Source organism: Leptopilina heterotoma, unplaced genomic scaffold, assembly GCF_015476425.1.
Source record: "Leptopilina heterotoma isolate Lh14 unplaced genomic scaffold, ASM1547642v1 Lhet_36, whole genome shotgun sequence".
Classification (NCBI taxonomy): Eukaryota; Metazoa; Arthropoda; class Insecta; order Hymenoptera; family Figitidae; genus Leptopilina; species Leptopilina heterotoma.
Window position 1 is genome coordinate 1,353,892 of NW_025111040.1, and position 16,371 is coordinate 1,370,262.

A 16,371-nucleotide genomic window follows, 5' to 3' on the forward strand; every position below is an offset into this window, starting at 1 on the left:
TGTCTTGACATTTATTTATTTATTTTGAATTCAACTAATAATTATAGTCATTACTGAATATTTGAGGAAAAAGGCGCCATATCTAACGAAAAATAAATTTTAAAGTGAATTAATAAAATTCATGAGCAAAAATTCAATGAGACGTGGCAACATCGCATTTTTTCGAATTGAACGTCATTTCGTGCCAAATTTAAATATTACTGAATAAAAGCTTTACCTATATTGATTTTTATATAATTTTTCACGAAATCGAAAGATAATTATTTCCAAAATCATTAAGTTTTGATGTTATATTACAAATACAGTAAAGAAATTAAAAATTCAAATAATAAATAATAAAAGCATTAACACTACACTGAAAAAAAATTTATTTGATTCCAATGTCCGATTAATTGACTATTATCAATTAAATATTTACTTGAATCAAATAATATTTATTGGAGTCAATTAAATGGTATTTAATTCAAGTAAATATTTAATTCACAATAGTCAAGTAATCGGTTATTTGTATCAAATAAATTTTTTCCAGTGTATTCTTTTTGACATTTATTATTTTTATGAAAATGTAATGAATGAAATTAAAATTTTAGAGAATGCAAACTTAATTTTTAGTGTGAATTTAAATTTTTTAATTTTAATTGTACAGAAAAAATTATCTTATTGAAATTAAAAAAAATTATACAATATTTTTTATTATTATTATATAAATAAAGAAAAACTAGAATTGAAAATAAAAGTTAAATAACAGAAATTATTTAATAAATAATGTTCCTTTCTTTCATTTCCTTCTAGAAACGTAGAAACACATTTACTTTACTATATTTATAATTATTCTTCCACTTTTAGAGAAAGGAATTTATTTTTAGAATTCAATTCAGAAAATATATTTAATGAACTGGACTAAATATAATATTTCCTTAAAGAGAGCTGAGAAATTTTGCAAACGAATAAGTTAATGGTTTATAAATTTCTTAACAGCTCTCTCTAAATTTGAATCAGTTAAAAATCACAGTTTTAACTAACAATCAGTCACTGAATTTTTGCTTCTAAATCAGTCAAAAGTAACTGATTTTCACTCCCTAAATCTAAATTAGTAGAATTCTACTAACTATAAATAACTATAAAAATATAAATTTTTATAACTTAATATAATTAAAATTTAACTAATTGTTAGTAGTTTTCAAGGACAATTTTTCCCCTTTTCAATTAGTAGAATATATTACTAATTGTTAGCGAAATTTTTACTAATTTTTTTAGTAGAATTTTACTAATTGTTAGTTATTTTTTTTTCACTAAATGAATTAGTGAAACTATTTTATCGACTATTAATAAAAAAAAGTTCTACTAAATTGTCAGTAAAATTCTACTAAGCAATTAGTAAAATTCTACTAACAACTAGTAAAATTTCACTAACTGTTAGTAAAATATTACTAAATCATTTGGTGGACGACTTTTCGTAGTTTCATTAATAACTTTCTACTAATTCAAATTTGAAGAGCAGTAAAAAAAGACTGATTTTCAGTAAAAAATAACTAAAAAATTAGTTAAGTTTGACTAATTGAATCAGTTAAAAAAATCTACTCACTGTAAAAACAAGTGTCTCAATGTAAGACGTTTTGTCCCCACTTTTGAAACATTTGAGGTGTTTTATCTCAAAATTATTGAGGTAAAACACCTCAAATGTTTCAAAAGTGGGGACAGAAACGTCTTACATTGAGACACTGTTTTTACAGTGCTAAAACATCAATTATTTTTAACTGCTAATTAATTATTTTTAACTAAACGACCAGTAAAAAAAATTTTTTTTGAATTAGTGACTAATTTTTTGCTTCTAAATCATGAATATTTTTAAGTGATGCAATTAAAAATTAAAAATTCATCAATGACTATATAATTTTATCATACTTTACAATTTATTAATATTTCACACTAAAAATAAGCTATGAGAGAAATTTTCCTTGTTCAAAAATTTAATAACTTTAAAAGTTAAATAATTCAATTAAAAATAAAAAAATTGCTCTAATTAAAAAAAATGTAATAAATAAAAATGGTTTTCCCGGAGAGAAATAATATATTATTATTTTAAAAAAGAAATATTTTCTAAAAGATAGAATGAAAGTTTGTTTATATTAGAGACATAAAAAATTAAAGTGGTATATGTGTTGTGAACACAATTGAAACAATCGATTTAGACCAACTTTGTATATAACACGAATCACTCTCTCATGTATAATCATGAGTATGTGTGACACACATATCCTCATTCCCCGCATCCCTTGTTTTGTACTACTGCCGCGAAAGGATCGTTAGTATACGAAATAATGTCAGTGAAGGATATCCGCAGGGAAAAGGTCAAGAGTCTATCTCAGGTCATGAGAACGGACTTGGCACAAAATTTTATTTCATTTTCTCTAACAGGCCATCATTTTCACCTATATCTATCCATTTTCGTATATATATAAGAGAAAATGTACACTTTTCAATCATTGACAAGATGATAAATAAGAAAAAAAAATTACATTTCAACAAAATTCATCTTCTTTCATGAAAAGAGGAACTTCAGGCGAGATACTCTTTTAAAGAGATAATAGTTTTCTTTGATTGAAACACGCGTTTTTTTCCGAGTAAAAGATCAATCGTATAAAATTATTGGTTTTTTAGACAAAGAAAACGGGGTTCGCTTTGATCAAAGAAAATTAGAAGAGGAAGGATATTTCTTAATCAAATCTAATTTCAAATAAAATTCTACACAGTTTGTTAATCAGAGAAATGTTTCCAAATAATACTCTCAATTATAAAGAAGAATTTTTCCTTCTTTTTTCAAGTCAATTTTCCTGCTTTTATTTTTATCAATAGACTATAAAAAGAAAATTAAACTTTTATTCGAAAACTATAATTACTGCTTCAACAGGCCTCGGATATTATGACTTTTCTTTACTATTTTCCAAAAATTAAGACTTTTTTTTTACTTTTCTTCCAAATATTGCAACAAAATTCTACATTTTTAGTATAAATTGCAAATTATTTTGATTTTTCTAGTGTGAAAAATAACTATATAGACAAATCTTTCAAAAATTATTTTTGAATAATTTTCCTAATTAAATTTTCTAAATATATAATTAAAAAGATTTGGAATAATTAAAATTTTGCAAAATTTAATTTTTTTCATTAAAAATTTTTAAAATTCAATTATTTTCAATGTTTTCAAAAATATAATTCCTAAAATTCAAAAACATAAGTACAAAAAATAATAGAAACATTAAAATTTTTCAGAATTATATTTAACAGTTTGGAGAAAACAATCATTGTGAAAATTTTTAATTAAAATTCTTTAAAAAATTACTTAGTTTTTTTTAAATTTTACAATAATTAGAAATTAAATTATTTTTGAAAAATTACATTAGAATAATTTTAAAAAACTAATTCTTAAAATTCTTTTATCAGAATTTTTAATGATTTACTTATCTACAAACTAAGTAAATTACATTGTTTTAAAATTTACTTATTTAGATTCTTATTTAAACGGAAAAATCATACTTATATTTATAATTAAAATTCTTCAAAAATTTGATTATTTATTTTATATTTTTCAAAAATTCAATCATTTTTAAAAAATTTTGTCAAATTTTAATTATTTTTAAAAAATTTTGTCAAACTTCAATTATTTTTAAAAGATTTTGTCAAATTTCAATTATTTTTAAAAGATTTTACCAAAATTCAATTATTTTTAAAAGATTTTGTCAAATTTCAATTATTTTTAAAAAATTTTACCAAAATTCAATTATTTTTAAAAGATTTTACCCAAATTCAATTGTTTGGAAATTTTTTAATTGTATATAATTGAAAGACATCTTTAAATAATTATTTAAAAATATATTTAAAAAATAAATTTAAAAGATTCTATATTATTATTCTTTTATATTTTTTTTGTGTCTTAAAGTTGATCCGAGGCCTGCTACGATTATGCTTAGAAAATAAATTTTCAGCATTTTTTAAATGTAGGTAAAAAATATTTCAAGATTGTCATAAAAATTTAATTTTCTTTTTCCCTGCGTCTTTTTCCTAATTTTCAAACAGACTTTGACTCTCATATAAAAAAAAATTCAAGGGCTATTCAATTAAAAGACAATTTTTAGAAGCAAACAATCTTTTTTCAGTATTAAACCAAAAATTAAATTCTTAATCACCGAATTTTAATGAATATTTATAATTTATTTTTATCCTAAAAATATGATATTAAAACTATAAAAATATAACGTAAAATTTAAAATTGTGGCGAATCAGCAACTTCTTTTTGCACACATACAATGTAATAAACTGTATTATATAACACACAAAAGGTGAAAACAAAATTTTATCCTTTTTAAACAATTGCTTTTAGCAAATATAAACGAAGAGAAATCGATAAAGGATTTTTCGTGAAAATAAAAGAAAAAAGAAATATATTTTTCAAGAAATAAAACGAGAGTAGAATACTCAGAAAAAAATATGACTTCATGCCGCACGTGAATTTTCCTACGTTAAATTTAAGACTGCAACAAAGCAAAGCCTCTTCTTTTTACCTGTTGTCTAGTCATTAAAACGTCGCGTTTTTAAATATGCCGAATAAAAAAATTAGAAATCGAGATGGACGAGACAAAGATTTCTTCGCAGACGAAATATCATCTATCGGCATGTCTTTACGACCGAGCGGAAGTGCATCTTCTGGTGAGTATGCATTGTATTCCATATTATATTGATTTACATTTACTAACAAAACTTAAAATGAGAAAAAAAGGCGAAGAAAAAAATTCATCGACAACGACTTTCAATTTAGTTCAAGTTGTACGATTTTTTATTATTCCGTAAGGTAGAAAAGTTTTCTTTCATAAAATTTAATCATTTCATTTCAATGCGAAAATTCACATTTTGTATACTATATTTACTATACAATACACTATACATATAACGTAGGACATTTCTCAAAATCTTTTATTAAAGCTTGTCTTCATTTTATCTGCAATATCAAGGAAAGGTTGAATATTTATTTCAAAGAAATTAATTACTATAAACAGCAATTAATTAAATTATTAGCGGAGAAAGACTAATTAAAACCTCTATAAATTGCAACTAGCCACTGTCTCTAAATATCTGAATTAGCAGAAAACTACTAATTAACAGTAAAACCGAGAACGAATTTGGCCCTATTCCAATTAGTGCAAATCATTAATTATTAGTACAAAATAATTAATTATTAGTACTCTCTAAACCTGAATACTAAGTTTTAGTAAAATCGTGGAACTTTATGCTTCAGCAATTAGTAAAAAAACTAATAATTGGTAAAAAATAACTAATAATTAGTAAAAAAATAAATAATATTTACTAAAAAAAAATTACTAATCAATAGTAAATAAATAAATACAAAGATAGTCTAATTTCACTAATTGAATTAGTTACAAAAATGTTAAGTTATTTTGACCTGACCTTAAAGTAAATTTAACTAATAATTATAGTCATTATTAACTATTTCATTAGTAAAATATTACGATTTATATCAGTGACCGACTTTTTATTATCAAATTAGTTATTTTTAATTAATTCAAATTTAGAGATTAAAAAATAACTAATTCAATAGTCAAATTCATTTACATAGTTGAAAATTTAGTTGTTCTCACTAAAATTTTATTTTATTGATTTTTTTTTCTAAATTCAATTATATTCAAAACTTGATTAATTTTGTTAAATAAATATTCAAATACTTCTACTTCTTATTTACTTTTTTACAAATAATTAAAATTTTTTAAATTACAAAACCTTCTGAAATTTAATTATTTCTCAAAATTACAACTGTAATTCCTGCAAAATTCAATTATTTCCTACATTTTTAAACTAAACTTCTTTTATAAATGAATAATTAGATATTAATTATTTTTCCAAAAGTTTTAGTAGAATAAATCTACTAATTTTTCAGTCACTTAAAATAACCTTAAAGTTACATTTACTAATGAATTAGTTATTTTTGACTAAAAATTAATCAGTCGTAACTAATTAATTTAATAAATGAAATGATTTAATAAATCAGTGCTGTTGAATTAGTTAAAAGTGCGACTAATTCAGATTTAGAAACCTAATTACTAGAACTTCCCTTATTATAGAAACTACCATTTAACAATTTTTTTAAATCACCAATAAAACTATCACCAAAAAACTGAAACTAAACTTTTTCTTGCAATTCAGCAGAATTGAAAATTTCACAGGAAAAAATATCTGATCGTAAAAATATTTTTTGAAATATAAAAAAATACCTTTCTTCACACATTTTTCTTCTATAATTTTTTTTTTAAATTGTCGACCTACATTTATTTATTGATTTTTTATGTACATAAGTATTTAACTTAATAGAAACAAAAGAGAAATATACGAAAAGTAAAGAGCACAATATTTTTTCAACATTCTCTCTGCGTTCTTGGATATTTAAAAGTGCATGGAGAAGAGCTTTTTACTTTCTTTTTGCGCTTACTTTGACATATCATTATATATCTACTTGAAGAACTTTTCAATTAAATTTATTCTAAAGCTTCGTATAGCTATATATGCAAATATAAATGTGGGTAAAACGACGTTAAGCACTAGAACTAATAAAGTACCTGCAATGCAAAACGACAAAACTGATTTGGTCCAACAGGTTCCATAAATGAAATTAGAACAGAAATTCATCGTTTACGTCTCCCTCACTCTCTCACTCTCTCCCTCTGAATATTATATTCAACTTGAAATTGAGCATAGAAATGCGTGAATTTGAATTTTCCTAAAATTATATAATAGCCTTCTCATTTTGAGTACATAAAATATAAATTCTATATAATGGATCTGTTACAAATTGCCTTGATATTTAGTCAAGTATACGTATACACAAAACTTGGGTAATTAAATGTAACTTTATTGGAAGTAAACTTCAACTCTTTCTGAAACGAAAATTTTATTTTCAAATAAGTCTTAAATTAAATTTGTTTTTAAACTATAGTTTGAGATCTTAATTTAAACTGAAAATTGTCTAAAACAAAATGATTGTAAATCTGAATTTACGATGCACATGACATTATAACATTTTTTTTTTTTGAGAATCTTATAACTTTTAGAAGTTCACTTTCGCATTTTAATAAATGAATTTCTTGTGCTAATTATCAGTGATGTATTTTAAATTACTTTAAAAATAATGATATCTTAAAACCAACAATTCATACTGAATTTAATACATAACTTTTCAAATTAAGATTCAAGATCTTTAATCTCGCAGAAGTTTCAGTTTGAATTAAGATTATCCTTACTTTTAAGGCTAATTTCATTTCAGACTCATTTAAATAAGATTTTCTTCTTACTGTGTACTCAAGGAGAAATTTTCTAAACTTGACATGCCAAATTAGAATATTTAATCACTAACAAAAGTAGAAAAAAAATTGAAAAAGCAGTTTATTTTATTCAGAATTATAATTCTTAAGAATTCTTCGATAATTCTTATGGGAATCCAAAAAAATTTTAGTTGAAACTTTTCATAAACCTAATTTTTTCAGATTTTTTAAATTCAATTATTCAAAAATTCAATAATTTTATTAAATAAATATTTAAATTTTATTGTTTATTTTTCCACAAGAATTAAAAATTTTTTAAATTTCAGTTTCAAACCTTCTGAAATTTAATTATTTCTAAAAACATCTACTGCAACTTCTCCAAAATTCAATTATTTTCTAGAAATTTAAATTAAATTATTTTCTAAATCAATTACTTTTAATAAATTTGACAAATTAAGTTTGACTCAATTATGAAGGTTGACCCAAAAATTTGATTTTGATTTTTCTTCACCTTTCCCTGATTTCCATACAATTGCAAAATTTTTTTTTTAATATCAATATTTAAATAAAATTAATTGTTAAATTATAAGTTATTCAAAAGTTTGTTAGGTGAACAAAAAAAATTAAAGAAGAAATTTTTGTAATATTTGCAAAGGATTCTGATGAATATACTAAAAATAAGACTTTTTTTTATCAATTCTAGAAATTTAGTACTTCTTTCACTACTTTTCAATATTTCCCTTCCATGACTTCTCCTTGAATTCCCTGATTTTCTTAATTTGTGGCAAACCTGAATATCAAAAAACAAACTTCACTTAAAATACGTCTAAAATTTAATTATTTTCAAATCAATTTTACAATATTTCGACTATTTATTAAAAAAAATTTCCAATTAAATAGACATTCAAAAGTTCAACTAATTTAAAAAAATTCGATTTGAAATTAAAAAAAAGTCCTTCAGAATGTAAAAATAAAACTATAATTTTATTCAATATATTTCAATATATTTTGAATATATTCAAAATTCTAATATTCAATAATTTTAATTTAAATCTTTTGAGATTTAATTATTTCTCAAAATTTCTACTGTAACTCTTGCAATATTCAATTATTTTCTATAATTTTTAGTAAAAATTTTTCTCTAAATCAATTGTTTCTAAATTTTCAGAAAGTTATTTAAGAATTCAATTCTTGAATTATACAAAAATTCGACATTTTTTTTATAAAAATTGCAACTGTAAATTTTCCTGTTTTTTAACAGTATAAAAAAATAAAAAATAGTTCCATTTTTAGAGTTTTCAAAGTTATAAAAAAAATGCAATGACAATTTAAGATTTTCAATACCCTGAAAGGACACAAAAAACAATAATTTTTTTATCATTTCTAGAATTTTTGATATTTTCTCACTACTTTGAATAAAATTTCCTGACCTATGGTAACTTTGTTATTGTCGATATTCATGAGAATATTTTTAAAGAAATCTCACTCAAAAATAAATTTTGAAAAAGTATTTGAAATCAAATTTAAAAAATTTATTCTCTTATAGAGGAAAATTTTTTACTACAATTTTTTTTCTCACTATGCAAATCAAAATAAGATGCATAAGCAAAAAAAATAAGAGAAGTCGATAAAGTCCTTTTATATTAAAATATGTCCGAAAAAGTTTCATTTTTAAAAAATAGTCGAAAAATCATACTATCCGAGGCCTCTTGATTGAAAACTATTAAAACGTCGCACGAGAAGCGAAATAAAATTTTTAATTTAAAAAATAATAATATCCACCAAAATTATAAAACTGCATTTTATTCTGATTTGGAAATTGGAATAAAATTTTCTATTCTAACTTTTGAAATTGTATTAAAATTACATTCGAGTCACGTATTTTGATTTAACAACAGTTTGTGCTTTCGAGAAAGAAAAAAAAAAGGAACTGGGAAAATTATAAACATAAATATTAAAATAAAAGTGAATTTTATTTGCACAATATATAACATTTAGTGTCACAGAGAAAATTTAGTAAAAAGAGGAAAAACTGTGTTTTCTCTTTTTTTTCTGTATGAGTGTATATCCTGTGTAATGGTTCGCTCCACATTTCTTTTAGTCCTATATAAAGCAGCTTCATAATGAGAATCCTTTCGTATCTCTTGGGCACTTTAATACCTACTTCATTTTATTCGTATTTATCTTTTTTTTTATTTTATTTTATTATTAGATATAACGTGGTGTTTTACTGCCACTCCTCAATGCTAGAAGCAATTTACGAACAGCCTCTCCATTATTGATGTTCCCATTTCCACTTTCCTGTATACAACGGACAAGAGAACTCCTCTCATTAACGCACTCGGATGCAGATGAAGGAAATGAACACGATGTCACCAAGGCCGTTTGCAATTGATTGTATAAATTCAAAAAGACACACTCCTTCATAAGAAGTTCCGAGTCTGCTATTTGTCGATCAATATCACATTTCCAAATTAAACTATCAAGAAAGTCCTCTCGGTATTTGAATCCATCTCCTTCACTTGTATATTGATTACCTCTGTCCCTTAACCATCGGGTCAACTACAAATTAATTCAAAATTAAAATTAGAACGAAAAACTATATCAGGATTGCCAAAGAAATTTTATTTTCTTTTTCCCTGACTTTTCCCTGATTTCCAAACAAAAGTTTGACTTTTTCCCTGATCCTAAAGAATATTCTGATTCACTCTCAAAATTATTAGATACTCAAAAAAAATATTCTATTACATTTATTTATGAATTTCCTTAATTGTAAAATTATTCAAAAACACCAATAATTTTTATTTGTATTTTTATTTTTTTTAACTAAGATTTTCAAATTTTCTAATTCAAACCTTTTGAAATTCAATAACTTATAAGAATATTAATTATAAAACATGAAGACATCAATCGCTCCTAGTGACTTCGACACAGAGTGATCAATTTCTTCATGTTTTATAATAATAAAAAATGACCGAGTGATAAAATCATTATTTTATATTATGAGAATATTTGTTACTGTAACTTCTTGAAAATTATTTTCATCATTTCAATTTAATTATTATTTTCTACAATTTTTAAATAAAATTCTTCTTTAAATCAATTATTTTTAATAATTTTAAAAAAAAATTCTTCTTTGACAATTTTCGAATCCATTTGTTTACAATTCAATTTTACGTGAAATTTCAATTATTCGAAAATTCTTCAATTAAATATACTTTAGAAAATAAAAACTTGAAATAATTTTAAAAAATATCGATTAAAGCTTTTTGAAACAAAATTAGTTTCATGAATTTATAATTTAAGTATGAAAAATTCAGATTTTCAAAAATTTTAATTTAAAACCCTTACAAAATTCAATTATTTCTAAAAATTGCAATTATTATCTAAAACTTTAACTGAAATTAATTTTTAAATCAAATTTTATTAGAAAATTCTACGAGAATTCAATTATTTAAATACAAACGTAGATAATTTATTGAATAATTGAATTAAAATTGAATTCTTATACACAATTTTATCCAAAAATTTTTAAATATGTAATTAACTTCTATCGACGAATTTTAATAATTTTTAAGAATAATTACATTTTGAGAATAATTGAATGTTCGTGTCGAATATTATCAAAATTTTTGTTTAATAATTGAATTTTTTTGGGAAATTTTATTAAAAAAGTAGAATATTGAAAATCATTGAATTAAGAAAAAAATTTTGAAAATAATTGAATTCTTGTGATGAATATTATTATTTATGAAAATAATTGAATTTTGCAATGAATTTTATTAAAACTCCTGAAAATAATTTAATTTTGCCGAAGAATTTTGCTATTCTTTTATAAAGATAATTGAAATGTTGACCATTTTTTTTAGATTTTTTTAAAATAATTGAATTTCTGCAAAGAATTTTATTAATTTTGAAAATAATTGAATTCTTGTGATGAATATTGTTATTTATAAAAATAATTGAATTTTGCAATGAATTTTATAAAAGCTCCTGAATATAATTGAATTTTGGAATGGTGTTAAAATTTGTAAAATTGAAACTAATTTCAACAGAATTGAAATTAAATTTTTTCAAAAAAAATACTTCATTAAATGATTTATAAGTAATAACTTTATGGCAAACAAAAAGACACAAAAATTGAGAATTTCTTATAAATCCTAAACATTTAATATTTTGCAGTAATTTTAATAAAAATTCTAGACTTTTCCCTGATTTTTCTGACTTTTCCCTAATTTCCCTTACCTATGGCAACCCTGTATATAAAAAAAATAGAAAATGATCACCTTTCCTCGACATGTAAATTGCAATGAATTTCCATCGAAACGAATTTTTTCCAAATTCTTCATAGGCTTTAAATCATCAGGTCGTAGGCAGGAAATCTGATTATTATTCAGATTAAGATTCCGAAGATTGTATAAATATTGAAAAACAGTAGACTTAATATTTTTGATTTTGTTAAAAGACAAGTCAAGTTCTTTTAAATTCGGAGTATCGTAGAACCATTCGAAATAAACATGACTAATATTGTTATTATTCAAGCTTAATTTTTGCAAATTATTTAAGCTTGCGAAGGCATGTGTGGCTATTTCGACTATTTCACAATTCTGAAGAGACAAAGACTTCACAATTGATCCAAAATGCAAAAATGTGTGATCCCTTATTTGAGGAATTTTCGACAGTGTAATAAATATATTCGAAATAAATTTTTCTCTGCTACTTTCAATTTCATCCAGACTCGAGTGGTCACATTTTAAACTCTTGAAGCCTAAGTAAAAGATCGAATTAACATTGCATTTTTTAAAAATAATTAACATCTAATATATCACATTAATTTATTTTAATATTTATCTACTTTACTAGTAAAATATTACTATATTTGAATCAGTGACTGAGTTTTTACTAGCAAATTAGTTATTTTTAATAAATAAAAATTTAGAAAGAATATTTTCTTAAAAAAAAAGAACAAAAAATAATAATTATTTGAAAAAAAATATTACTTACCGTCGTCATCGTTTATCGAACAAATTGCATTAGTGAAAGGGATAAAAACACTAATATTAAGTGACACTAGTAGTAATACAATCTTCTTCATTGTGGTTGAATTGAAACTAAACCGAAATATGAATGTCATACACTTTAAATGACATAAACGGATGTTTCAAAACGATAAATTTTTAATCTACCCGAAGCTTCCTGCTGATTTTTTTTATCAGAAAGCTGCTATATCCCTAATAAATTATATCGGAACCCAATATTAATAGAAAAATAGTATTCTCCTAACGTTAATTAAATCCATAAAGAAAAATTATTTATCAAAAAAAGAATTATAGATACAATTTGATACTTTTAAGAATGCTGTGAAGTAAAAAATTGTCTTTCACATACAGTATTAAATTTAATTATTTTCCTATCCTATATATAAAAATTATTAGTTTTGAATAATTTTATTCAAAAATTTGATAAAATACTTGAATTTATGAGAAGAATTTAAATAATAATTTATGGAAATAATTATATTCGCGTGTAAAGAATTTTACTAAATTTTCATTAAATAATTAAAATTTTGACAAGAATTTCATTAAAATTTTTTAAAATAATTGACTTCTTGAGAAGAATTTCGCTACCTATTCATAAAAATAACTTAATTCTGGACGAGAGTTTTTCAAAAATTTTGAAAATAATTTAATTTCTGCAAAGTATTTTATTACTTTTCAAAAGAATTGAATTCTTCTGATGAATTTTGATATTTATCAAAATAATTAAATTTTGAAAAAGAATTTTCTTAAAATTCCTTAGAATAATTGATTTTATTGGAAGAATTTATGCGATTTTGTTGTTTATCAAGGTAATTGAATTCTTTTGCAAAATTACTTAAAAATTTTTGAAAATAATTGATTTCCTGCGACGAAAAAACAGTTATTAATGAAAATAATTAAATTATTGCAATGAATTTGATTAGTTTATTGAGTAATTTAATGTTTCTTAAAATTGAATTCTTTCGTCGAGTTGTAAAAAATTTGTTAGAAATTCTGCGATGAAAATAATTGAATTCCTAAAATAAATTTTATTATTTATGAAAATAATTGAATGTTTTCGTAGAATTCTTTTAAAAATTTTTTTTCAATAATTTCTGATAAATTTTATGAAAATAGTAAATAGTTCGTTAAAATTTTTCAAAATAATTGAATTTCTACGAAGAATTTTATTAATTTTGAAAATAATTGACTTCTTGTGATGAATATTGTTATTTATGAAAATAATCGAATTTTGCAGAGAATTTTATTAAAATTCTTAAAAATAATTGGATTTCTTAAAAGAATTTAAGAAAATTAAGAAAATTTTAATGAAAATCTCTGACTTTTCCCTGATTTTCCTGACCAATTCCCTGACTTTTCCCTTAATTACCTGATTTTTCTGACCCGTGACAACCTTGCAGAAGTGTTGAAATTTTGAATAATTTAATTTAAAAATTTTGAACAAATTACGTTTTTTAAAAATTGTAATTAAAATATTTTTGCTTTAATTTTTAATAATTTTTTTGGTAGAAAGTATTTTAAACTAACAACTGTTGCCAAAATTTCACGCGCGTGTAGTTATACTAGTTAATAATAATATTAATTTATAATAATAATAATAATATTAATATTATTAACAATAGTATTTAATAACATTAATAATAGATATTATTAAAATAAAAACGACCACAATTAATAATTTAATATAAAGGACTTTAAAGATTATTAATATTAATAGATATCCACAATATACCCATCAAATTATACTCACGAGAGTATAAAAATATCTCAAATATATCCACTCCACCAAAAAGGAAATATTAAATGAGAACTTCAGAAATTATGTGCACCTATAGATAGAATGAGGCTTTAAAAATGTCAAGGGATTCAATTGAAATTCAAATCTTTACGCTATTCTGTTTGTATCCTTTGATAAAACGAATATTTTTAATTTTTCCTTTGTTCCTGAATTCGATATTGTGCGTCCAATTAAAATTTCCAACTATAACTCAGAAAACAATAGCACCCCGAAATTATCTCAAACTTTTTTTTTGGTTTTGAACAAAAATATGTATAAATGATTTTGTTGTCTATCCGAACGAATAATGACAAATAATTGAAAAAGGCTGAGTATGGAAAAAAATTAAATCATTATAAAAATTCGCAAGAATTCAATTATTTTTATAAGTAATACAAATTTCTCACATCAATTCAATTATTTAAAAAAATGTAATTAAATTTTCGTTGTTAGAATTCAATTATTTTTATAAATAATAATATTCTCCACAGGATTTCAATTATTTAAAAAAAATGTAATAAAAATTCGTTGCAAGACTTTAAGTAAATTCTTCGAAAGAAATATTTACATTTTTCGAGGAATTCGGTTAAAATAAATTGTATTAAAAATAATTGAAATTCTATGATGAGAATTTCAATTATTATTTATGAATTTTATAATTTAATATTCATGAAAATAATTGAATCTCTAAACAATTTTATTATTTATGAAATAATTGAATTATTGCGAAGAAATTTATAAAAAAATTTGTAAATAGTTGAATTTCTGTGAAATTTTTATTATTTATGAAAATAATTGAATTTTGGAGAAAAATTTTGTTCTTTTTAAAGATAATTGAAATTTTGACAAGAGTTTTTTGTAATTTTTTAACAAAATTGAATTTCTAGAAATATTTGTAACTTCTCTAAAATTCATTTTTTTCGTGATTTTAACTAAAATTCTTCTATAAATCCATGATTTTTAATAATTAATTAAATATATATTAAGAAATTAAATAAAAATATAATTATGGATCGTGTAAATTTAATTTTTTCCAGTACTTTAATAAAAATCCCTGACTTTTTCCTGAATTCCCTGAGCTGTGACAACCCTGGTCTAGGATAATATTATAAATAAGAATACAATATTAAATATATTGTAATTTTTGTGATTTCAGGCATTTCAAGCTTGGCAAGTTGTGGCGAAGTTGACAACTTGCCTGAGCTGCCACCACAAGATGAGGAGAGACTGCAACGAGCTGCGAGATTATTGCAGCAGAGACTGGTCTTGCGTCAGTGGTTAGCAGACCATGGCCTTCATAATTATTATCAGAGGTGCATTAACGTAATTTTAAACCCACAATAGAGTCACGCACAAATAACTATACATTTTCTCTTCCTTCGTCAAGTCAACAATATACATAAATATATATAGTAAATAATTTTTTTTTCTAATTTCTCAAGGATAATGCAAATGGAAGTAGTATCTTTGGAAGACGTTTACTGGGTGGAAGACAATGCAGCACGTTCGGCTTTGGGAAAAGATCTTCCTAAGTGGGTTCAAGCTCGACAAACTTTGCCAACATCTAAGGAAGATTTGGAAGCCCTTAAAGCAGATCTTTGGAGTTCTGTTGTCAAAAACAGTCAACACCAGGACGCTTGGACTTGGGGTATTTAAACCGTTAATTCTATTATAATTCATATTCAGTTTTCTGATTCTTTTTTTAAAATAAGTTTTAAAAATATGCAATATAATACAAATAGATCGTATTAAATTAAATATAATATATTCATATACAGTCAAATCTGGATAAGTTATTTCGCGAATAAAATATAAATATAAGCGCATCCTAAAGAGGGAAAGGGTATAATAAAAAAGGACTCACCGGTCGTAGATTCTCTTCTCAAACTGTTGACGTGCTGTCAACTTTCCTTCCTTTGGTACGGTCCAACAGATTCCTTCCAATCCAGTGAAGTCATTTAATCTGATATTGGAAGCCTCCTCTGGACCACTTTTACAAATATCCTTTTGGAATCGTTTAATTGACGTGAAGAGAGGGTTCTCCTTTCGTTTTAAATGCAATATAAACTGGCTGAAAAGTTAAAAAAAGTTAATTAAAGCAAACAAATATTTTTAATCTTTTTAGGTTATGTGTAACACTACACAGAAAAAAAATTTATTTGATTCAAATAACCGATTACTTGACTATTATCAATTAAATATTTAATTGAATCAAATAATATTTATT

General features: G+C 22.9%; 2 protein-coding genes across 3 annotated transcripts in view; one reads left to right on the forward strand and one right to left on the reverse strand.

Annotated features, from left to right (window-relative positions):
- Positions 1–16,371, forward strand: part of LOC122505499 (apoptosis-resistant E3 ubiquitin protein ligase 1) — a 44,672-nt gene that overhangs the window by 17,488 nt on the left and 10,813 nt on the right. The window contains exons 2-4 of one of the 2 annotated variants that reach the window (XM_043617163.1): positions 4,382–4,707; positions 15,301–15,457; positions 15,587–15,792. In XM_043617163.1, the coding sequence (XP_043473098.1) occupies positions 4,599–4,707; positions 15,301–15,457; positions 15,587–15,792 (472 nt within the window). In that variant the 5' untranslated portion in view covers positions 4,382–4,598. The remainder of the gene's footprint in view (positions 1–4,381; positions 4,708–15,300; positions 15,458–15,586; positions 15,793–16,371) is intronic. The other variant, XM_043617162.1, reaches the window with a different exon arrangement.
- LOC122505502 (leucine-rich repeat, immunoglobulin-like domain and transmembrane domain-containing protein 2) lies at positions 9,283–12,480 on the reverse strand. Its single transcript, XM_043617168.1, has 3 exons — positions 12,333–12,480; positions 11,615–12,096; positions 9,283–9,890 (listed from the first exon to the last, which is right to left on the reverse strand). The coding sequence occupies exons 1-3, from the start codon at positions 12,460–12,462 to the stop codon at positions 9,537–9,539; spliced, it is 966 nt and encodes a 321-aa protein (XP_043473103.1). The 5' UTR covers positions 12,463–12,480; the 3' UTR covers positions 9,283–9,536.

Coding starts and splice junctions, on each gene's coding strand:
- LOC122505502 (XM_043617168.1), bottom strand. CDS start 12,462: ATGACATTCATATTTCGGTTTAGTTTCAATTCAACCACAATGAAGAAG. Junction 12,097..12,332: donor TTCGATAAACGATGACGACG/GTAAGTAATATT, acceptor TCTTTTACTTAG/GCTTCAAGAGTTTAAAATGT. Junction 9,891..11,614: donor AATTTACATGTCGAGGAAAG/GTGATCATTTTC, acceptor ATTAATTTGTAG/TTGACCCGATGGTTAAGGGA.